This window comes from Rhamphochromis longiceps, linkage group LG19 (genome assembly GCF_057381845.1).
Source record: "Rhamphochromis longiceps isolate RC_006_pf linkage group LG19, R_longiceps_female_GT1.1, whole genome shotgun sequence".
Classification (NCBI taxonomy): Eukaryota; Metazoa; Chordata; class Actinopteri; order Cichliformes; family Cichlidae; genus Rhamphochromis; species Rhamphochromis longiceps.
In genome coordinates this window covers 8,115,814-8,140,649 of record NC_140575.1, presented here as the reverse complement: position 1 = coordinate 8,140,649, position 24,836 = coordinate 8,115,814, and the positions used below count along the sequence as shown (strand labels likewise).

General features: G+C 41.0%; 1 protein-coding gene across 1 annotated transcript; it reads left to right on the top strand.

Moving 5' to 3' along the window:
* Positions 1 to 327: 327 nt before the first annotated feature.
* Positions 328 to 15,526, top strand: trmt61a (tRNA methyltransferase 61A). Its single transcript, XM_085390555.1, has 4 exons — positions 328 to 487; positions 1,830 to 2,173; positions 9,597 to 9,863; positions 14,830 to 15,526. Exons 2-4 carry the CDS (start codon positions 1,846 to 1,848, stop codon positions 15,123 to 15,125), a joined length of 891 nt encoding a protein of 296 aa, XP_085246681.1. The 5' UTR covers positions 328 to 487; positions 1,830 to 1,845; the 3' UTR covers positions 15,126 to 15,526.
* The last annotated feature ends 9,310 nt before the right edge of the window (positions 15,527 to 24,836 follow it).

Sequence of the window (24,836 nt, the reverse complement as noted above, 5' to 3'; positions counted from 1 at the left end):
CAAACGAATACATAGTAGCATATATTTCTTTTTTCTCCTACTACGGTAAAACTACAATCTTACATCCACTAGTTTAACTTACTGGTGATAACTGTTTTTGTTGTTGTTGTTGTTGTTGTTGTTGTATTATTATTATTTTTTTACAATTATCCTATTTAATGTTCAGGAAATAATCGTACAGATGGTAAAAAAAAATATTTGCCAAAGGCGAAATTTGCAAATTCGCAAACCAACTGCACAAAATAAACATATGAATCTGCAGGTTTTCGGCAAAAGAGGTTTTTACTGATTGTTGCTGCTTTGTACACCGGGTTATCTTCCGGTTTCATCGATTCAACTTCCTCTGAAAACAAAGCCACATGTGTGAGTGAGGAATGAATGGATGTCACTGCTGAACATAGAGCCGCATTAAGAACAGAATTGGTCCTCTTAAGTCTATTTTTTGCTTGTTTTGTCCAGCAGTCAAAGAACACTACTTCTGAAGGAGGTAGGTGGAGAGCTTCCAACGGCTGCTTTTTTTTCCCCGCTAATAGCCGTTAGCCGGTGTTCTAACAGGTGCTAGCATCGCTAACGTTAGCATGTAAACGTTGAAACGAAAACTTCGTAAGTTGACTTATGTTTTCAGACGTTTTGCACTGTGGCCTTTTGCCGGTTTTGTGGAGTTACAATTTTTGCCACTTTAAACACAAAACCAGTCAAACACGCAAAAACATTTACAGTAAATGCGACCCAAACATGAACGTTAGTTTGCTCAGGTAACTAACGTTAGCATCATTTACACAAAACGTATTCTCTATTGACTTGTTTTTCTTTATTTTACTATAAACAGAAATTAAATTTAAGCGAAGAGGTAATATAACACGATCTACTGCCCCTAATAGGCAAAGCCATCACAGTTTGCTTGACTTCAATACCAGAGAAAAAAAAGTTGTCTTTAAAACTAACAAACAAATAGAAATATAACTGTAAAGTCATCTCACTGACATCTTCTCCATGTTTCTCCGATATAAATTTGTCCTTTTTTCACTTGAAGGAGAAGCTGGTTAAAGTAGATCCGTCGTTCAGATGAACTAAAACAGTCGTTGGTCCTGAGGTTGAACGATACTGGATTTAATAAGCAACGTTCAGTGCGCGTGACAATTCACGAGCAGCTCCGTCAATTAACGTGTGACAGTGGCACAGTTGTTACCAAAGCAACAAGGAGCCTGCATCAGCAGCAGACTACCTTTTCCGCTTGTTTGTAATGTGCAAAAATGAAAATACAATTGAAAACAAAGTTAAAAAGATATTGTTTGCAAAACGATCAACCAGAATCTACAATGTCAAAATGGGAAGATATTAAGATTTGGTAAAACATATTAGTTTATACATCCTTTCCCCTCATGAGATGCTTGCAAACTAAATTGAACTGTAGATTGTAGGTAAAAAGAAATTGTTATAAAAAAAAAATCCCTTCACAGTGATGGCTTGTCCCAGTGGTGGGCAACTCCAGGCCTCGAGGGCCGGTGTCCCTGCAGGTTTTAGATGTTTCCTTGAACCAACACAGCAGATTTAAATGGCTAAATTAGCTCCCTAACATGTCCTGAAGTTCTCCAGAGGTCCGGTAACAAACTAATCATGTGATTCAGGTGTGTTGACCCAAGGTGAGATCTAAAACCTGCAGAACACCGGCCCTCGTGGCCTGGAATTGCCCACCCCTGGCTTATCCTGATTTTAAAGTTGTAAGTTGAGTGAAATATGTCAAATTAGTGATCAACCAACTACATCAGTGTAATTAAAATAGTAAAAAGAAAAAATGCCCTTTAAGTAGGCCCGTCTTCTTTTTCCAGAGTGGCCGTGCTCACGATGAGTTTTGTGGAGTACTCGGACTTCATTCAAGATGGGGATGTTGCCATCATTTACCTGAGCCACAACAATGTGATGCCTGTCAAGGTGCAGCAGGGTGCCCAAACGCAGACACGCTATGGAGTCATTCGCCACTCCACAGACCTGATTGGTCAGCGTTACGGGTCAAAGGTGACCTGCAGCAAAGGATGGTTCCATGTGCTCCACCCAACGCCGGAGCTGTGGACAGTTGCCCTGCCGCACCGCACACAAATCCTCTACACCACAGACATCGCCTTCATTACCATGATGCTGGAGCTGAAGCCAGGCTCCATCGTGTGCGAGTCAGGTGAGGGTGGCATCATGGTGATGTCTCGTGGATGGAAACCGTTCTAGAAAGGAAGGGTTATCAGTGTGTGTGTTTGCTTTAACAATATATTCCAAATACATAGAAAATCATAAAGAAATGTGATCTCAATTGATGTGAAAGGTTTCAGTGCACTATGTTATTGGATTGCTATTTTAATCTGTTTTAAAACAAACTTTATGTATACTGGGTGTTTTATTGATGCTGGGACAAACTGGTCTATTTGAATTAGCAAGCGATTATCAAGCTGAAGCTCACTCACAGGTCTGTTCACTGCAGCTGTCAGCTCAATTATATTGGGTAGATTATGACCATCATCCCTCTTTAGGGTCTGTGTGGCTTTTTATAGGGTCACTGCTGACTAAAAAGGTATCAGTGCTCCTGCTTGAGCATAAAGTCAAGTCTTAAAGGTGGATGCTGCTGATGCTGCACCAGTCTCTGTCATCAAATATTCAGCTGTTTTCTGTCATGATTTTGTTAGCAAGTCAACCTATGTTCAACCCTTAACCTATGATTTGGGATGTGCATGTCACTCCAAAATATTATTCTGCATTCACAAGGGACTAATCAGCTGTTCTTTGAAGCGCCACTTGTTCTGTGTGGGTTTTTTAGTAACATGATTCCCTAGTTTTGCTGACAGATTTAGCATTGATTCTTTTTTTTGTTTGTTTGTTTTGTTTATTTGTAAACAGATTTATTGAGAACTTTAGTAGTCCCTCTTTGAGCTCTGCATGTCTCTCCTGTTAGTGTAGTAGCATCTAATCTTACCACACCTCATGTTAGGCAATCAGATGACTTGGGTACTAATATTTTCTTCCTAGTATTTAGCAAACAGACGACTGAATCCTCGCAGTAATTTGCTGTACAGACAGGTTTTACATGTTTACAAGGTTGACTTGTCAAGCACATGCTTATTATCCAACCTGTAGCTGGAGTGGGGTAACGCATGTGTCTTCTGTCAGACATTCATGAAATGGATGTAGAGATGTCATCCATTAGTAAGATCCAACATTCATCAGCTGAATTTTTATTTTTTTAAAGTAAGTGACCTGTGCAGCTTTGCTTGTTGTGGAAGTCATTAGAAAATGTTAAATTAAGCTCCAAGAAACTCTTAAATATTAAAATGTTACATTGTTCAGGTAAGCTGTAAATCCTCTTTTTAGAATGTCTCACCTGAGGATTTATAACAAATGTTTTTTTACTCTTAAAGTGGCAAAGTTTGATTTGTTACGTCCTGCATTTTTTAATTTAGTTTGCCCTCAAATCTTTTCTGTTGCAGCTTTTAAGTATCGCCTCATTTGAATCACCCTGTTTACACCTTGGAGTTCTAGCCAGATGTTGTCACGTAATGAAACTCAGCTGTTCGTATTGAACAATTATGGGATTGTTACAGATGTGTCTCTGAACATTCAGACATTATGTAACCTGCAGTTTTAGTGTCATTCCCATTTTTTTTGTCCTCGGGGATTCCTCCAATCACTGCTTGGCCATCATTTCCATTTGTCTAATTGCAATCACCCAGAGTGTGTTATTGTGTTTGGCTATGGAGGAGGGTAGGAGAAGATGTGTGCGTGTGGTGCAGTGCTTCATCATGCCAAGATAGAATACAACAAAAGTCTTCCCTTTAATTATTAAACAAATAAAGTTAGAATAGCAGATAAAACACATGGTTAAGTAAACTCCTGAATGATTATAGTTTTTTATTTGGGGCGCTTGAGCATCATTTTTGTCAATGAGGTACAAATCAGCATTTCAGTGGTGACTCACAAATTTCAGCCTTACAGTCAACAACAACAGCGAGTATGTGCTGTGGAGACTTTTTGCCAGTGAGCTGTGTAAACAAGCAGAGATTGGATGTGATAATTTTGCTGTTCTTGTGCTGACATGCTAAACCTGCTGAAGGAGCATTTATTCCTGTAGAGGAGTCACCTTGAAGGCAAGTTGGTCTCCAAGGTTTGTAGGTAATGATTTCCTGCTGGCTTCATTTTCTTCACAGCTTTATCAGGCGTCATCAATCAGGTCCAGAGCAAATGAAGTTGTCAAATATTTGCTAAGGGTAACACCGTACATGTCAGAAGGTGGAACATCAAGTCAGGATAACATTTAGCGCTTGGGCAAGTGTGAGCCGAAGCCTTTACTCCTTTTTTTAGTATTTATAAAGAGAGCACAGTGACATGATCGTGTGTAAGACGTGGAAACCCTGTTGCATATGCATTCTTTTTGTTAAATTTCCTAAATATAGGTTTCAGAATATTTAAGTCAAGCGCTTCAAATAAATGTTTGCAACATGCAATTTATTTTCAGTTAATTGCAGTGACGCCAAAAAAAGCATGTCTTATTTTTTGCTCTTGATATTGAAATTAATCGACTGCCCATGTCTTTAGAAAACCGCAAAACCTCTGTAAATCACCCATAAATCTAACCACACCTATGAGGGCTGTTTGGGGATTGCACTTACATGCCACTTTCTGGCCCTAAATGTTAGCAATAAGTGCCAGTTAGCTCTGCACCTTGACGTTAGCCTGAAATTTTAGCCCGATGCTCAGTTGTAGCGCCCAGAATACACTAAACTGGGATGCTGGTGGTTGCTCCCTTCATGTCCTTCCAAACCATTTCTGTTGGATTAATCCCAAGACTCAACTTGGCCTTTGCAAAGCACAATATTTATTCATCTTTGCCCATTCTTTAGCAGAACAACATTTGTTGTTTAGAAGTTAACGTTTAAGAAATCCCAGAGTGGATCTGACACCTTGCTTATACAGTGCTTTTGTTGGTTGGTAACAGTGTGTCTGACTGTGGAGTGGAAAGTATTTCTAGATGATTTTTCCAGGCTGCATAAACAGCATTTTTCCAGAGGACCTCAGAAATGCGTCATCAAAAATATTTTTTGAGGATAAGTCTTTAAAAGATACATTTTCTTTACAACAGGGCATTCACTTATCCCTTTCACTGAAAATATCCAGCTCTGATTTTACCTTTCAGTTTACTGCTAATCGTTGATGTTTATATTATCTTCGTTACAGATGTGTATTATCAGATCATTTACCTCAATAATTAAATCTGAAAGTACAATAAATACCTTTCCGTTGTATAACTGGGTTCTCTTTAGCTACTTGAAAGTCTGATTCAGTTTTAAGCTACATTTGTGCGCTTATATCTTGTATAAGACGACTCAAAGGGACCAATGGAAGCTGGCCATTTTTAAACTTTACTCCTTTGTAATGATCACTCTCAACATTAGCCACAACATCCTCTTACAGCTGGCTCTCAAGCAGCTTAACTAAAACATTTGGAATTGAGGGTCATTCACACATCACAAGTTAATGATCAGATGACATTTTGCTGTTGCTTTCACTTTCTAAATTGCTGGGAAGTTAAATTATGTGACCTCTGTCAGGGTTTTGCATTTCATCTGGCCAGTAACCATGTTGTACTCGATGTAGGAACAAGATGAGGAACAGTAAGCACGAATGACCTTCAGTTCAGGTCAGTTGTATTCCCATTCTCAGCCCCCTCCCCCACTCTGGCTTTATCACTACTTCCTCTTGTACAGTGGCTACCAGCTGACTTGACGCCTTGTTGTGGGAGGAGATTAGAAACATTGATATGATTCATTTCTTAAACTCATGCATTGAAGCAAAGCTCTCAGTTGGTAGCATGTACAGTCATGTAGGTATTTTTTGTTTGTTTTCCCCAGTGGAGAAAAGATGGATGTGGTTGATTCTTACATGTTGCGTTGTAAAACATGTCTGAATCTAAAACACTAAGGTTTAAGATTCCGAAAATTTAAAAGCGACACGCACCATGTGACAGTCTCCCACGTCCTAACGAGGACAAGAGCTACATGTTTGATGTAGTACAGAGCATCTGGAAAGTATTTACAGCGTTTTACTTGTCCCACAATTTGTCAGCCTTAATCCAAATAGATTAATTTCATTTTACCTTCAAAACTCCTCCTCAAACAAATACCCCATATTGACAAAGTGACATTTATTAAAAATGAAAAACAAAAATCGATAAATCTGCATTGGAGGGTTTTTTGTTTTGTCTGTATTATTGTAGGGTTTTTACCTTACCATATAAATTGCCTTGAGGCATCTGTTGTTGTGAGTTGGTATTGTATAAATAAAATTTAAGCACAAACCAAGCCATGAAATCCAAGGAATTCTCTGTAAACCTCAGAGACAGGATTGTATCAAGGGACAGATCTAAGGAAAAAGAAAGGCAGCACATTGGCCTCCATCATTAGTAAATGGAAGACGTTTCGAACCATTAGGACCCCTCCTACAGCTGGCCACCTGGCCAATCTGAGCAATCGTGGTAGAGCAGCCTTAGTAAGTGAGAAGACCAAGAACCCAATGGCTACATTGACAGAGCTCCAGTGTTACTCTGTGGAGAGCAGAAGGATAACCAATCAGGCCTGTATGGTAGAAGGGTTAGATGAAAGCAACTCCTCAGTAAAAGGCACATGACAGCCCACAAAGAGTTTGCCAAAGGCACCTGCAGGACTCTGAGACCATGAAAAATAAAAAAATCTCTGGTCTGTCTAAAACAAAAATAAAACTCTTTGGTCTGAATGCAAAGGAAAAAAAGTGTCATGCTCATCACCTGGCCAATATCATCCCTGTAGTGAAGCACCGTGGTGGAACCATCATGCTGTTTTGTACAGAGACATCTTTGCTCCAGATGAGCTGCCCCAGAGTGCGCTGGACTCTGAACTGGGCTGAAGGTTTATCTTCCAACAGGAAAATGACCCTAAGCAATCAGCCAAGATTAGAAAGGAGTGGCTTTGGGACCACTCTTTGAACGTCCTTGAGTGACGCTGCCGGTAGCGAGGCTTGAACCTGATTGAACATCTCTGGGGAGTTCTGAAAATGGCTGTGCACCAACAGCCCCCTTCCAACCTGATGATGTTTAAGAAGAATGGAGGAAACCTAAAAAGAAAGTTTGCCAAAAGTTTTGCGTCATACTCAAAAAGACTTGTGGTTGTTATTGCTGCTGCACTGAGCAAAGGTTGTGAATACTAATTTAATATTAATTGCTATAAGTATCTAGTGTTTTTAGTTTGATTTATTTTTAATACATCATAGAATACCCATGATCCTTTTTGTCTCGTTAGCAGTGCTGCTCATGAACCGCAGGGAAATAACTCAACTTGTCTAAAACTTTGAAAAAACATTCAGAAAAGGAAGTCTGATGAATTTCCTTTTGGGGTTTTTGGGAGGAATGTCAGTTTCAAACACTACACCCTTAGTACTAAAGAGCAGGTTTAGCATGATAAACCTGAAATGCAACAATAAACATTGTAACCACTAAAATCAGTGTAACACTGTGTGCAAATTAGAAATGTTGATAGAGGCTTTTTAAAATCATTGAAATGCACTTTCTCGACTTATAGTAAAGGTCAACTGTTCGTGTCCCAACACTTAGTCAGAACATGACTCTTTGTTGTAACGTCATTACTCAGAATGGGCGTGAAAGCCTCACATTGGAAGGGTATCTCACAGTTTTCACAGCATATGTCTCCTGTAAATGCGTCGCACTGCTTACACCTTTTTTTTCGTCTTGTTGTTGCTAAAATTTGATCATCATCATTTCAATGATGCCTATTTTTTTCTGTTGTTCTGTGTAAAACCAGCTGCTTCTATATGTCCTGTTTTTAGATGTTTGTCCTGTTTTAGTGTGGTATCACATCATAATCGAGTTTCCCTTTTTCAGTTTTTGGCTCATACTGAAACCAGTATTCCATAGTCCCTATCGTATTAAGTCCTAAAGTGAGAAATAAGTGCACTCGGATGTTAAGTGGAGCAGTCCTCATCTCTGCAGTACCAGCACTCTCTCATTCTCAGTGTTTTAATTTGTCTCCATTTAGAGAGACACTTGTTATCAATTGTGGTCCTTTTCCAGATTTTCCAGACTTTGCACTCAGACGCTGCACTGATGATGAACGGTAATGCCAGTTTGTAATTAAAAACTCATTTTCTGGGTTTAATTTAAAATTTCGAAAGTTCCCGTTAGTATGTGTGTATGCCAGACTTTGCTATCATTCTTCCCTTTTAATCAGGGTAACTATAATGGAAACTGAGCATGTCACTATCCTGGCATGACGCCTGAGGTCCAGAGACTTTTAGTCATTGGCTGATGGTCTGAGTATGCAAGTAGCATTTAGGTACTGTCTGAGCCTCCACTGTAAACTCTGGTTTATAAACAAGTGTCTTACCAAAATTCTCTGCAGTGTTACAGTGCGGTGCATCATATCACCACCTAGATTTCTCATTGTTTTAGCATCTGCAAGGTTTCCATCAGTAATGTTCTTGATACTGTAGTCATTATATCAGTGTGTGCTTTTTTTTTTTCCCCCCCCTTTGACCAAAGTCTAACCTTAATTTAGTGCAGTGACTCAGAATTTCCAGTTCAGTCTTTCTACAGAAACAATGACTAAGTTTTCATTTTCTGTAAATGAGGCAATGTAAGTCGAAAACATTTCTAAACGACGTGCTCTGTCAGCCCTGTACAGGGCTCATTATTAAAGTATCCCCAGCTTCTAATGTGGTCCAGTGTTTCCTGCTGCAGCCATTCCAGTTTTTCAATGTTCTGTGTTTGCAGGCACAGACCATCCAATCCAGCAGTTTGAGCTTTGAGCAAGTCAAAGCGCTGCCGTGTATTAAACACTGCCTTCTTTGTCACCACAATAACAAAGGCCGTGGTGATGTAATGTCGAGAGAAGAAGGAGGAGGGGATCTGCTGGCCTCTGGCTGTGTTCCCGACACTCCTTGCCCGAACAAGTCACATGAAGAGTGGTGTCCTCCCTTCCACCCCCCCCAACTTTCCCTGTAAAATCACAATCACTTGTGTCATTTGTTCACAAGCTGTAAATTAGTGGGCTTTGTTTAGGGCACAGCACGGGGCTGCTTCAGGGTGAAAAAGGCCTGCTCGGAAATGTAGCGTCCACTTATCGTCCAGAGTAGACAGCAGAGCAGTGTGAAAATGTGGGTGTGTGTTGTAGTCGGATCTGTGATCTGGCTCTACTGACTGAGGACAGCGTTTACTGTCTATTCTAAAATACAACAGCACCTCATTTTGAGGTTTTGTGAGATTGCGTTGTTCCGTAGAATACTTAACCCGAAAATTTGTATCTGTATCTAGACTGGTCATTTAAGGGAAGTCAGTGAGATTGCTATACATGCAACATAATGTGAAGTGTTGTCCAAGACCAGTTCTTTAGCAGTGCTTTGTCCACACACAGAGATGAGGTTTGATAATACCTTAAGTCTGAATCTTTCTTGGTTATTTAGTTTGTGCTTGCTGACTTTTATTTTGAAATGGCCGTTTCGTGTAGACTAAAGCGTTCTTCTCAGATGTTCTGTGTTTCACTACGTGACCCTTGTTGTCTGTGGTTTTCTAGGTACAGGTAGTGGTTCCCTCTCCCACGCCATCCTGCGCACCATTGCCCCAACAGGTCACCTCCACACAGTGGAGTTCCACCAGCAGCGCGCAGAGAAGGTGGCCGAGGAGTTTAAGGAGCATCGCGTGGATCATCTGGTCACCGTCAGGAACCAGGATGTGTGCAAGGATGGCTTTGGAGTGACAGGGGTGGCAGATGCAGTCTTCCTTGACATCCCCAGACCCTGGGATGCAGTGGGACACGCCAAAGTTGCTATGAAGAAGCACGGTAAGAGTGAGTGTGCATGTGAGGGAGGGGGAGAGCTCTAATGAGCGTGTAGCAAGATGACTATCAAGTCAGGGTGTTTCAGCTAGCTCAGTCTACAAATTGCAAGGTCGAGCAATGATGGTTTGCATCATGGCTGACTGTAGGCTCATGCTCTATTTTTGACCTGTTGTGTTTCTGTAACCGGGCATCAGCAGGAGACAGAGGTCTTCCCAGATAGCACACAGAAAGATTACAGGTGGAAAAGTAAAAGGTTTTGGGATCAATTCCAGCTGGAGATACAGATTCCTCCAAACTGCGAGCTGTGCTGCAGCTCATGTTTACCTGTTCTTCACATAAATGTGTAAGAAATATTTTTCCACTAAGTCTGACTGCGATCTAACTATATGCAGAAATTAGGAAAGAGAATCTGGATCCTGATAGTTAAGTACTTTGCTTTGTGTGTACGTGTACTTAGTGTGTGTTGTCAGACAAATAATCAGCACCACCTGATGATGACTTTGGCGTGACTCGTCCTGGTGTTTCAGGAACATGACTGTGAACGGGCACATTTTAAAATACCAGTCCATGAGTTTATCTCCCCCCGGCCGTGTCGCCACACTCTGCACTCCCAGAACAACCATCGATCCTGCTCTTCGGCTCTCATTAACCTTGCCCTTGTGGTATTTCATAGTAACAGGAGCACAATCCAAACTCTGCTAGTGAGCTACAAAGCACGTAGGCGTCGTTGACAACCAGGATCTGCAGCATGCCCGGGCATGTTGGCAGTTCACTGGGGGGACCAGTGGTTAGCGATAAATTCAGACTGCATGAGCTGTGTAGAGCTCACAAGATCTGCACCTTTAGCCCAATGACTATTTAATTTATTTATTTTTAAAGGGGTGGGGGTTATTTGAGAAGTTTCACATTAATCTGAGAACACATTGGCCACATTCCTACCATGTGTCCTATTTATCTGTTTCAGAATCAGTGGGGTTCATGCATGAATTGGCTCTGAAAATGAGGAAATGACAGTAGGCTATACTGTTACTGTAGAACTCTACCGCCCTCCAGGTGAAGATGCAGTTAAACCCCACAATAGATTACCTTTTATTTCAGAAGAAGAAGAAAGATGCTTGTTTAGTTCAGTCTGTCGTGGTTATTTTGGTTTGCATGGCCTTTTGCTTCCATGCAGAGTCACAGCTGTTGTGATCAGCATCACGACCTGATGGTTACATTTGTAGAGGTTCACGTCAGGATGCGGCAGGTCAACACAGAATCCGTTACATCTGATGGGTCGGCCCTGGTCCGAACAGGAAAAACTTTCCATCGTGGTCACCGGCCACTCTCAAAATAATCCATTAGCACAGCCCAACACTAGATGAGTAACACAGTGAGAAAGTATATTCTTTGCTTTATTGTTAATGTGCACAAATACTGCCACAGAAATTATATAAACAAAGATCTGCTTTTGTGGACATGAGAGTTCATATTTTGTTTACTGTAAAACACTTTAAGCCAAAAACCATGGCTCTGTCCTCTGTAATGAGAATCTGCTGAGCTCTACATAGTTGCCCTGAGAATGTCACCTTGGCCAAAATACTGGAATACACTTGTGTAGGTGAACACTTGCTTAGCTTAGCTGCTACATCCTGGGTTTAAATTTCATCTGTGCATTGAAAACACAAACTGGAGTTGGTGTCAATATTTATTCTGCCACGACAAGCACTGAAGTTTTCTTTCACAGTCACATTTAATTTAACATCTCAATCCAAGTCAGAGTTAATATGCAGAAGATTAGTATTTTATGAATCTTAAAGCCAGAGTTCATGAATGATTTTACAAAGTAAGCCGAGTATGAGCAGGAATGCAGAGGGGACGAGGATGCTGCCCTGAAACTCTCCCACCACCTCTTTGACTCCCTTTTATGGTGCCACAGCTACATATTCCATCCATGAGCTGTTGGCCCTTGCATGCATATACGTGCATGCGCGCGCACACACACACACACAAAGATAGAGATAAATAGAGTGCAGCCTTGTTGCAGAAGCAGTCCCATGACCATACAGGGTTATGCTGCAGGCCGAGAGCTGCTTGATGAGGCTCCACGAGGAAAGGTTTGGTTTACTGCCCACTGTTCAAACTGGGTTTTCCCCAGAACATCAATGCCCCAATATGTTCCAGCTAAACACAAAAAGATGTAATAGTAAACAAACTAACAAAGATAGAAGTAGAATGGGGTGTTGTGTGCCTGGTGATAGGGATGCAGTCCCCAGGAGTGGGGTTTACACACTCTCAGGCTCCCACATGAAGTGAAAGAGACGTGCTTTCTGCTGAGGCCATATCATAATCAATTAAAACACCAGGGTTCTGGTGGGATTATCATCTACAGCTTCTGTCATGATTAAAAACTCATACATCTTATTCTGTTGAAAAGAAATTCTCCATCTTCAGAACCTGCCTGAGAACTGCAGAGACTGGAGGAATAAAATAGCTGAGAGCGCGTTTTCTTTAGTCAACAGAGTGTGAGACAAGGGGCAGGGAAATATTTCTCTTTCTCTCTCAAAGTTGTAATTCTCCTAATGTTTTGGCAAGCAGCCCGGCCCTGTGTTCGGCTGTTCCCTGAGAAGGATCCTGAATCCTATCAGAGCTCCCCCTCGCAGACTTATGGGTGGTATTATGCAAGTATAAAGCAAACATGTCCCATGGTCTCAGACACTCAAGAACCTTAAACTTTACAACTAGGAATCAGAGTTTCGTGCATATATTAAAGCCATTTGTGCGGCTGATATTCGGGGCCCCTAATAACCATTTGAAACACCCTTGTATAATCATCAACCCAGCCCCTCCCTGTGTATTCACCGTGGTTTCCAGGAGACCGCTGTTGAATGTGTTGAATGTGTTTAATGCTGTCTCGAGGGAGACCGCTGGTTCTGTTGGCCAAAGGAACGACCAGTATCTCAATAATCCCGCCGTCTCCTTCAGTGTTTACAGACACAATGGACTGCAGATGTGATCCTTTTATTGTCAGCCGTGCCACATGAGTCAAAATGCAGTATTTTTTCCACTTCTGGGTGTTAAGTGATTTTTAAAAACCGGCAACAGTGGCAAGTAAGAGCTGCAGAGGACGGCTGTAATCTTCTGGGCTACAAGTTATATTTAGGGACACAGCGTAGGGTCACTCCTGTATCTGTAGCATGAAACAACAAGCCAGTAATCAAAGACGAAAATGTAAACATCTTATTCTTTTGCTCTTTTTTTTGTTGTGACATCTGCATTCAGTGCAACCATCAGGTCAGACTTTAGGTTTGTAACCAGAGCAGGTACTCTGCTAGTAGTGTATGTGGTGGTGGACCTGCCTGTTCTTTCTGTGCTACAATAAATGCTGTATAATGTGGTGCAAGAGCAGGTCTATGAGTAGAATGTGACTGAACAACGACAGGTTACAGATGACAGAGAGCCACACGGCAGCCTTCTGATTACATAAGCAGCTCAATCAGAGACATCCAAACAGAGAATCCACAGATTTAGACTGAGTGTGTTTCACTTGCTTGTCTTGGTGTCACCATATTCATATTTTGAAACATTAGTTGGTGTTGGTTTTAGAAAAGTTTATATTCTCCATATTAAACCCCTATTAAGGCACTTAAGATTTTCACTCTAAGATGTTTAAATTTGTTAACCCTAACCCCTGACCAATGCAGCTGCATCGCTCAGAGTCACATTCTTTGGGCTTCAGGACAGCCAGTGAGAGTTTTCTTGGCTGGTCGCTCCAGCCTCACGCTGCGATCACAGCAAGGATTCATTTGGAGACGAAAGGCCGTGGCCAGTAGGTGATCTGTGTTCATTAAAGCACCGGCTTATCCCCTGATGAGCCGCAAGCTGCAGTCTGGACTCAGCAGGTCACAGGACTGCTTTGTTAGGAAGGAAATATGCCTGGAAAGTGCTACAGGGTGTTTGGAAAGAAACAAATTATTAATAGAAGGTGTAGTATCGTAGGGATCCCAGGGGTGATACTTCAATGTCTTCTCGGTCCATATCAGGTCTACAAATCTGGTTTATGTTATGAATCTTCATTCAGGGATGTTTTTGAGGAGAATTGTTTTCAGACTATAAACGTGGAACACTTTCTATACTTGGATGCTTTGAGAAAGAGTGATGAAAATAACTCTAAAGATGATACTGTGTAATGATTAGCAGATAAACTCAGATTAAACAGATTAAGATGTGCAGAGATGTCTCGTACTGACATTAAACAGAAGGGTTGGGAGTCAATACAACCTGGCAGTCTGACGGTAATTATTGTTCAGTTTGCACAGTAACAGGTCAAAGATCTTACTTCAGACTATTGAAAATATGGATAAAAAACAGACTTTGTACCAGGACACTGAGGCGACGACAGCTCATTCCTGTTACTGCAACACTTTTTGAGACGCAAACCTGAATCTGGTGACGGTAACAAGAATGCTTTCCGCTGTCCTGATGATAACGTTACAGCTGATTACACGTGCCAAAAACTAGAACTCACACCCTGCTTTGAAATATTGGTTTTTGTCTTTTTAAAGACAAATACAAACCTTGTTTGGCCGTGACATTGACAAAATAAGGTTTTCGGGCTCAATTTAATGGTCATGAACACTGGATATCTTTCAAGAGCAGGAATTCTGACAGGACCGTAGAAGAGAGCTTTGAGTTTTATATATATCGGGAAAAACAAGATACGGTAGCAGACGCACTTGTTCAGCTGCACAGGAGACTGCAGTTGGTTACTGAAAGTAGTGTTTTAGAAGCTAGACAGGAAGTGATGTCATGATTATTTTCAAAGCAGCGATTATGTTGCATTACCTCTCTAAATAACATGAGCTGACCAATACTGGGATAAGTTGACAACAAAGGGCGCTTAAACGATTGTGGTCACACATGGTCTTGATACTTTTTTGGGAGCTTCGTGTTTACTTGTGGTTTGTTTTCTGTTCTGCGTCTCCTGCAGGTGGTCGGCTGTGCTCCTTCTCTCCATGCATAGAGCAAGTTCAGAAAACATGCGAGGCGTTGCAGGATCAGGGCTTCGAAGACATCAGCACCACGGAGGTGCTGCTGAGAGAGTACGATGTCCGAACTGTCTCTCTACCGCTGCCAGATTTCGGCCCTGATCCCGAAACCACAGAGGAGGCGACTCCCGCTGCTCCTCCGAACCACGCCTCCATCTCACTGAAGACCACCACGCTGCCCAGAGAAATGCCCGGCCACACGGGGTACCTTACTTTTGCTACCAAACCAAGAACCTAAAGCTTGGAGTGAGAGGGATTTCTCTGGAACAGAGTTTATAATCCACCTCACTCTGGTGTCATTCCTAAGGCTCGGGTAATCCAGCAGGAGCACCAGGCTCCTCCCGTCCCTGCCTGGTACTGCAGCGCCGGGAGGATTTACAGTTTTGCGCGTTACATAATTTTGTGCTTTGTCAGTTGGCACCGGTTCGATGCTTTCATCAAGCAGCACTGAAAATGAATTGAAGAGCAATTTCATTTGAGAAGATTAAGATTTATAACTCTGAGATTATAGCTGATTATTTGGCTCTCCCTTTCATAAGAGTTACAGATAACCTCTGCTTTTATTTGTTGGGGAAGAAGGAGCTTTATTATTTTCAATAAATACAATGATTGTGGGACAATATTTGTGTCATATTTCTGTTTTGAAGCAGAGAAGCTTTGAAGTTTGATTTAACAGCATGAAACCACACATTTGTTACATTTCAAACATAAACCGTGTATGTTCCTGTTAAACTGCAGATTCCATCTGTTTGTTAAGTCTCCTATACAAGGAAAAAAATCTGTCTGCAGTCCTTCCTCCACACAGACACCTCCACCTGTCATAAACACCCTGAGTGATTGCTCCGTCAAATGCATCCATTGAGGTTTCCCCCTCCCCTGTTTGAAAGGAGAGATCCGGTGTAGCAAGAAATCATTACTGCTGTATTTAATTTGAGCTCTGGGTGTTCTCATTTATCATCTCATAAAGGGCTTTTTGTTTTTTTTGCAAAGCATTAGCCGAATAGTGTCTCCAAACAAATGCTCTGTGCAGAAGGTACAGCCCCACTTACAAAAACGTTAGAATGCTAAAATGTGAACTAAACATTTTACCTTTTCCTGAAAAATACTAGCTCATTTTGAATTAGACAGCAACTCATCTTTAAATTGGGATGGGGCAACAAAAACCTGGACAACTAAGGGATACTAAAAGGAAACGGTTAGAGAAACAGGTCAGTAATATGATTAGTATGAAAAGAGCACCTTGGAGGCAGAGGTTCACCAATATTCCAAAAAGTGCATCTACATTTTGTGGAACCACAGCAGAATGAAGTTTGTCAGCATAAAATCTTAAACAGTTTCAATATGTCATTATCTGCAGTACAGTACACAATATTTACGGATTCAGAGACTCTGGGGAAATCTCTGTGTGCAAGGCTTGGGGCCAAAAACCAGTGAATGCCCTGCAGGCCCGGCGGCACTGAAGTAAAAGCAGTCATGATTCTGTCACGGTTCACTGTGCTATCCACAAGTGCAGGTTAAAGCTTCGTCATGCAAAGAATAAGCCATATGTGAAGATGATCAGGAAATGACTCAGCTCATTAAAATGTGGAAAACATTTCTGGGGACTTTACACAGTGGTAAACATGTCCCTATCCAACTTTTTTGGGACATTGCTGCCATCAAATTCAAATTACCCAATCCTTTTCTGAAAACGGTTTAGTAAAAACTTCAGTCGTTTATGTTTTCTATGTGCCAGAATTGGTGGTGTAGATCTTGATGATCATTCTTGAAATCGAAAGCCACTTCATTTTGTAATCAGTGATTCAAAAAGTTGGTGTGACAGAATGTTAACAGTATAAACTTGGCCTATAAACTTGTGCTTTATTAAAAGCACTGGATGTTATAGTTTGATAAGTTAAGGTACCACTATATAGACAACAGCATGTGGCCCCCTGCACATTACACCTATCAGTCCTTTTATGACATCCTGTTCTAAATTCATTGGCATTTATACAGGTTCCTTTCCCATTTGCAGTTAAAATAGCTTCCACTCTTCTGGGAAGGCTTTCTACAAGATTTTGGAGTACGTCTGTGGGGAGTTTACCATTCATCCAGAATCAGGTCAGACACTGATATTGGATAACAGGGCCTGGCTCACAATCTCCATTCTAGTTTATCCCAGAGGTGTTCAATGAGGTTGAGGTCGGGGCTCTTTGTGGGCCAGTCAAGTTCTTCCACACCAAACTCATCCACCCACGCTTTTATGGACCTTGCTTTGTACACGAGGACACAATCATGCTGGCACAGGAAAGGGCTTTCTTCAAACTCTTCCCACAAGGCCGGAGCATCGAATTATCAAAAGTCTTTTTAAGGTCGAGTATTAAGATTTCCCGTACAGGTTGCCTGCTTTATACCGCTGCATCTGACGCCTGGCATTGCGCTTGGTGATATAAGGTTTACATGCCACATCAGATGGGAGTGTGAAGGTAGAGGAAGTGAGTAATGCTGCCTGCTGAAAAGGTGGGTGTTAGAAGCTGATTCATTCTGTAAAATGTGATGGAGTCTGAGAAGGGAAGCTGCTTGGTGCTGATGGTGCAGTGTTGTCTTTTTTTTAAAGTTACTATTTCTCAGTTTTCTGTCTTTAGATGCAAATTCAAGATCTAACATTTGTTCCCAAGTCCTTGCAAACAGTTGGTATCTAAGATGCCAAAAAGAGAGTTTCATTCTCAGGTGCACAGGGGTGAATCTTTCTAAGTCACCACTTTATTTTCTTTTATAAGTTCGGGTTCTTAGGCGTGTTTCTCCAAGGACAGCTGGACTCACTGAACTGGACATGACTCGTTCTTGTGCGTTTTCAGGTGAATTGTCTGGCAAAGATTGACTTGATTAAACGTCCTAGTGTTGGTCGGTGAAATTCTGATATCGTATTTGTATGTTTCTTGATACTAATGTATACTTGAGGCTTGCTTGCACATCACTGTATTCCAAACTCTTGAGATTTTTTTGGCTTTCAGAGTTGAAAATTTGTCTCAAAAGATGATGTATGTGTTTGTAGCAGCAAGGGTGAAGCCTCTGTTTACCAAAGTCAGCATACTTTTATGATTTCTATACATTTAAACCATCATATTAATGAATGAACTGTGCTAAACTTTTCTTTTCAGAGCTGTTCTTATGGAAATAGGACCAGTTGAAAACCACGACATTAGCCTTCTTCTTTACATCCATAATATTGTGAAAATGTTTTTCCCGTTTAAAGCTAAAACATTTTATAAAATACTTATTAATTATGTGCTTAATTTTGTTCTCAAATGGGGAAAAAATTGGGGTTTTGTAATCGGGCTCATGTAATCGAAGCTGAAATGATGCCTCAATATTCAGCCGATCGACCCAGCTGCAGACCAGCAGCAGCAGCTGCTCCAGAGGGTCTAATTCTCAGCTGAGACCGGGAATAGCAGCTCTGAGCTGCTGGAAATCCGCCCGATAATCAGCTTGTCTTCTGCCCTCCTGAGCCGGCAAATATCCAGGCCCGAATCCTTGCTGCCAGAGAGCGGGGGAAGCTGCACGAGACGAGGCGTCACGCATCACGATCAGAGTGAGACGAGAGGGCGTTTCAGGCCTCTGATTAGGCAGGATAACGATGGCCAAGGAAGCCAAGTCAGGGTTTGCATTTTCAAGACTAAAATAACTGAGATTTTGTTTACTTTAAACAGGTTTTTGTTAAATTAAAGGACAAATGAGACGAGCAATGACTTAATTGCTCGTCTCATTTCATGATTCTCATTAGGTAAAATTTAAAGCTGTTTTTTGTGTAAGATTAATGTAAAAATTAAACGTAAGTATAGACTTGATTTTTAGAAAGCTGCTGTATAACTGACAGAATAAATCAAAAATAAAGAACTGATGCTTTTTTTCTGAAACTTCACTCCATCCCCATGTAGGTGGTGAAGTACTTCTTCACCACCTACAGAACTTCAACATCAGACTGTATTTCTATATACAAATACAGTCTGATATATTTGTTATGATGTTTTACTTGTATGTCAACACTAAACTGCTTGTATTTGAGTGTATTTGCTCTGAAGAAGCCTCTGTTCTTTTCTTTTAACCCTTTAATCCTGGTGGGACTAAAACAGAACGAGAGGGAGTGGACAAAAGTAGCGATGATTAGATTAGAGGCTGAAAAGAGTAAAGCTGTGCTGTCGCTCATTGGTGCAAATAAACCTCTTACACAAAGGCTGCTGTCAAAACAGCAGCACAAATGGATTTAATCTGATCAATAACTGCATTTGTCGATGTCTGAGCCGTTTCTACGGTAGATGTGTTTCAAGATTTATTTCAGAAAGATGAAAAGATAATGGATCGGTTTCCAGTAATGAAATTAGTAGCAGATAATTCATGTGCTAAAGGTCAGAGGTCAGCAGAGCTGCAGTCCTGCCAGGAGGGACTGCACAAAGATGCACTAGAACATGATCTGCAGACTTGTGAGCTTTTATACACACAAAAACACAGGATCAAGTGGAATCTACTGTAGAGGAGTTTGCATTAATGGAGAAAAATGTACTCAAATGTGTTTATAAAGCAAGATTTTAAAGTTACAATATTTAAAATTTTAGATTTTTTGTATATTTTTAAAAAAACATAATTTGTGTAGCTGCATAGAAACCTGTTTTGGACCTACTACTTATATTTATTTAATTATTAACTCATGAAATCAGTGGAAACAGGTTTTAGTGATAAATCCAAATTAGAAAAATGTGAGAGTTTCTGTTCGAGTTGTCGTGACCTGTCGTCTCGGTCTCACCTGACCGCGGAGATACAACAGTGAGTGTCCACAGCCGTCTGTAAAGCACAGCAGGGGCTGAAGATCGGCCTCCCCAGAGCCTGAACCTGAACAATATTTGAAGCAGTGTGATTATCCTCACAGAGAACAGAACAAAAGACAGCCAGCAAAGAAGAGCTTTGACTGCCTGAAGAAGCCTGGAGAACTATTCCTGAAGACTACTTAAAGAAATGGCAAGAAGCATTTTAACATTTGGTGATTTAGCTACTGAAAAAAATCATTCATGATCTTCAGAGGACGAATCCTGCTGCTTGTGTTGACTCGCCCAAATTGTCCCCTGGTGCAGATTCCGATTAAATCAGCATTGTCCCGGCCATATCTCATTATATATCTTGTGCAGCTCGTATTTTTGCTCTCTTTCTCGTTTGTTTTTCATCCGGTCACTCGGGGTAATACTTCCTATTTATTGTGGTGCATTATAAAAAAAACAGCACACTGAGCCCTTGATTGTGTCATGCAGCAGTGATAAAGGTCTGTGACCCATTTTCTCACACAGTGACGGTCAGCGAGGGACAAATGTTTCCATCCCGGCCTCCTCTGTGATCTAATTACTGTATGAAATATTGATGCAGAGCTTGTTCCAGTCATTTCCTACATAACAATTGATCAGTTTTAGTCGCTGTTTATTTATAAACACGGCAATAAATTGGCATGAAATTATTCAGTTGCATAATCTGGTAACTTATTTATAACACAGCGTTGTTATAAAAATGCAAAAAAAGGCAGAATATCACAGCTGCACCATGTGCATATAATGAATGATTTATTGGTTTTTCCATAAAGTGGAGCCACAACACTAACTGTAGGGATGCAAATGGTGTTTGTCTTTTGTTTTCAAAACCGTCTCCTGGAGCTTTTTGGAGGTTGTCTAGTAGAGGTAGAGTCAGCATTGAAAGCTGCAGATACTGAATTGTGAAACCAGCGATGTGTTTGCTTGTACTACATGTTTTATTTGGCCTCTCTGCAACATGAACCTGCAGCCGATCTACTCTCTCTGTCAGCTGACCGGCTACCATGTGGAGCTCACACTGAACATAAACCCCAAGGCCCGGCTCACTTTATCTACGATGCTTCTTCAGCCGGAGGCATTGCAGAAAAGTACCAAAACTATAAAAATTATTTGATGCCCCGCTGATTTTGCAAGTTTGCTCTTACAAAGAAATGAAGAAATCTCTTAATTTTTATGGTGTCATGAAGACAGAATATCAAAGTCCCAAACTACACAGGAGATTGTTAGTGATCTGAAGGCAGTTGGACCAGGAGTAGAAAAAGTTGAGCCTTCACAAATTTTACCTGTATTTATTTAAAGCACTGGGTGCTTTTATTTAAAAGACTGAAACAGAGAAAAGCAGTAGAACCTCTCTCGTTTTGACTTTTTTAAAACTCACTTTAATTATCACTGTATCCTATCATATGCTATCTAGATGTCATGTGACTCCTCACATGACATCTAGCAGGGAATACTAGTTCCAGAGATAGAGATAAAATGGGATTTAGAGGATAGCGTCGCTGCTTTTCGACCTTCCGCTGGGACAGCTTTCCCCCCCCTTCCCTGGGAACCACGCTCATTAAAATTCAACACCACCCATCTTGCTGTGACCCTCCACCAGCATTACCGCAGCAGTCTGGACCGCAGCCAACCGTTAAAGGTTTGGGGTCGCCCTCAAAGTGTGACAACAATGGAGGGTTAATCAGCATTTGCCTGCAACTTTACTCGTCTCCATTTAATTACAGAACTGTTGGCAATGATCCAACGGAGAAACTGGGCACTCATCAGTGGACACACTGGGCCCATTATGGGCCTGGGAAAACAGTAACCTAGAATACATGCGGTGTGACATATTTAAACTCTAATTCTCTGCCTGAATTTGTTGTTGTCTCTCCGGATAATCAGCAGTTGTGCGACCTCTGGAACATTTCCTGTCCTGAAATCTAAAAGTGCTCACAGGGAGAATCCACACCTGCAGATGACTCGGCGTGCCTTGTAGGCAGTGTGTTAGGTCGGAGGCGAGGCTTTGTTCTGGCTCGTGCTGACGTCACCGAGCCATCATCAGCTGAGTCTTTGTTACAGTGTCTGTGGCCCTGAGAGGGGCTCCTGTGTCCTGCAGAAACTCTGCATGGAGCTCTGAGAGGATTCACACGGCAGGAGATTAAAAATGTCTCATTCATTTTAATAGCACGCTTGTGAACTCAGTTATATAGGTCCTTTAAAACGCAAGATATTGCACAATGAAATAATCAAAATAACATAAATATGATGAGTATTTATGTTATTTTCTGTTAAAAAAAAGAAACCCACATGATTCCTACACCAAACACAGTGTATAGTTTGCTACTTGGACCTCTGCGTCCTTGACTAAGGTCAAGCAGCACTGCTTTCTTTAGACACATGCGCCACCTTCAAACATTTCTTTGTGGAGAAGGATCTGTATTGCAGCAGGATGACAATTTTTTTTATAATCAGGTAGGAGCCGTTGGAAAAGTACTGCGTCAGTCAGTATCTTATCTATGCCGAGTGTAAATATGAGGCTTGCCCTGTGCCTGGAAACAGAGTTCATACAAGAGCAGATATGGTGCATGAACGCAGCCTCTTATCTTTAATTACCTCTGCAGAGGTGACTGTGAGGAGTCGAGCCTGGCAAGGTGATTGTAAATTGTACGTTAAAACAATAATGCAAATATCACTAAAATAAAATAAATTAACAAAAGTCGAATTAAAAGAAAAATGAACTTAAGCTGCTGGCAGTTTTACAGCATTACCAAATGAACTAACTTGCATTTTATCACGAACATGTAAAGGTTTTAACAGCATCGCTTGATTGGCCGCTGCTGACATCACCCTTGTAAAGGCTTTGTCATTGAAGAAGTTAAGGGTGATAAACGGGTGATAAACGGGGAAAAGGGACAGAGTGCCCTGCATGTTGGCCCAGTTCCAGTCTGCACTGCTGGACTTCTCTCGCTGACAGTCGCAGGTTAGTCTGACTGAGCTCAACCTTGTGATAAGGAAACAGGATCACAGTTTTAAAGGGCGAAAGGCTTGTAGAGTGCTCGTAATAACTGGACATTCAACCTTGATGTAAAGCAGCTCTATTAACAGGATACTGGCAGCTTTAAAATGTCATGAACCTTGAAAATTTCTTGTTTGGTCTCTTTTACATGTTAAATGTTTCCATGTCCTTGCTGCCATTTGTGCTAGTCATGTGGTGCTGCCAGACACCAAGTCAATCAAGATTGTATATAGTAAAATAGAGAATTCGTCTAAAGATGATAAAATGCTTTATAAAGCTGAGTGTATAATGTGTAAGGGTTACACAATATTGTGGTTCTGGTAATATAACATATAAATTAAATTTTTAATTGCCTGTGTACTTACACTGTAATATCAAAAATATAACAGCTGGGCTAACTGCACCCCAAAAACAAACATTAAGTTGGCTCTGTCTGCATTCATTCGTTTTGTATGTACTAGCAGAAAAGCATGTCGTGTTGGGTTGAGATCAGCTGGAATCCTATTTTGCCTTGAGAAACTGTTGGGTTGGTTTGCAGTATGCTTTGGGTCGTTATCCATTTGCACTGTAAAAGACTGTCTGGTCAGTTTCATTTGGCTGAATGTGAGCAGACAGTGCGGCCCAGTCCACTCACAGTTCTGCTGTATCAGCGGGTCAGATCATCAATAAACACCAGAGACTCTGTTCCACTGGCAGCCATACAAGCCCATGCCATAACATCGCCTCCACTGACGGATGATGTGGTATGTTTGGGATCGTGAGCTGTTTCGCTGTTTCTCTCCTTCTCTTTACTGGTTCAAGTTTATCCCAGTTTCATTTCACCAAACTGCTTATTAGTCTTGTGTACAATTAATTTTGAGCCTCTAAAAAATTGGGGACTATTTTTATAAATAAGGATAAATAGTAGCAAATTGATGGATGGATATTTATAAAAATTACTGTATAGTTTAGATAATTTTACTTATTTTTTATTACAATTTTTTGTAAAAAAAAACATGACTTTGTAGATAATACAAATCATCTAGATTGTATCAGAAATCAAAGGACGGATTTCTGCACATTTGAAACGAAATGTGCTGAAGATCAGAGAGGTGCTTGATGCTAATTAGCTGGGTTAGCTACCTGACTCAAGATTCCTGAGAGAGCGGTCCCAGTTGTGTTTCTTCTAGTTACAACAAACCATTATGGAGGAACAGACAGGTTCAAAGATCAGGCTGCTAGATAAGCACTCTTGTGGAGTATATCTATAGAGAACATGAGACAGCGATGTGCAGAGTAATCTACCTTTCTGCTTTAGTTCCCAGGTAGGGCACCATGATTGTATTTATAAGGCTTATAAGGGAATTATGTTTGATAGAAAACCAGTCAGCCCTGTTTCAGAGAATAAAAGAAAATCCCTACTCCAACTGTTGGAGTTTAAAAATAGCGGTAAAAACATCCAACTTCATTCCTTTGCAGTGAACTGTGAATCTGAACTACAGTATTCCAGGATCCAACCCGTTTCAGACTTACTGTCAGATCTATATTTTCCGTGTCTATGAGTACGTGCTGTCTATGAGTCACTGTGTCATGGGATGCTGCAAACCACTGTGCTTCTCTCAGAAAATGGAAACATAGGGATGAGTGCTCTACTGGGGAAATGAATGCAGAGACAGCTGACAGCCGGCTAACAATAGAAACTTGTGCATTAAGGAGACATTTTATTCCTACAGAAGATTCCCACTGGTAGGGAAAAAAAACAGTATGCATCATTGACTTACAGATTTCTTGTGGAAACACTGCTACACTGTGAACCGTAAAAGAGCTGAGAAACAGCTGCAGGCAATGATTGATATCTTTTGATTAAATCGGGGGGGGTTTAAAGGGGAAACTGTAAAAAGGAATATGTGTGTTGAACAATTATCCCTAGTTATTAAACAAATAAACCAAATGTCTTCAGATCAGTTCTTAATAGCAGGTGCTCTGGGTGTTTCTAACCCAAACAGTAAACTAATGTGCAAAAGCAGTGAGAGTAGTTACAAAAAAGTTTCCTTCATCTGTCCCTTATTTTCTTCATTCAGCAGCTCCTTAAAGACCTCCTTCCATCTTGTCAATACACGCTAGCTGCAAAGGATGTGCAGCT

Excerpts from the sequence above, each read along its gene's own strand:
- trmt61a (XM_085390555.1), top strand. The coding sequence starts at position 1,846 with ATGAGTTTTGTGGAGTACTCGGACTTCATTCAAGATGGGGATGTTGCC. Across the intron at positions 2,174-9,596 it reads CTCCATCGTGTGCGAGTCAG|GTACAGGTAGTGGTTCCCTC; the intron begins GTGAGGGTGGCA and ends GTGGTTTTCTAG. Across the intron at positions 9,864-14,829 it reads AGTTGCTATGAAGAAGCACG|GTGGTCGGCTGTGCTCCTTC; the intron begins GTAAGAGTGAGT and ends CGTCTCCTGCAG.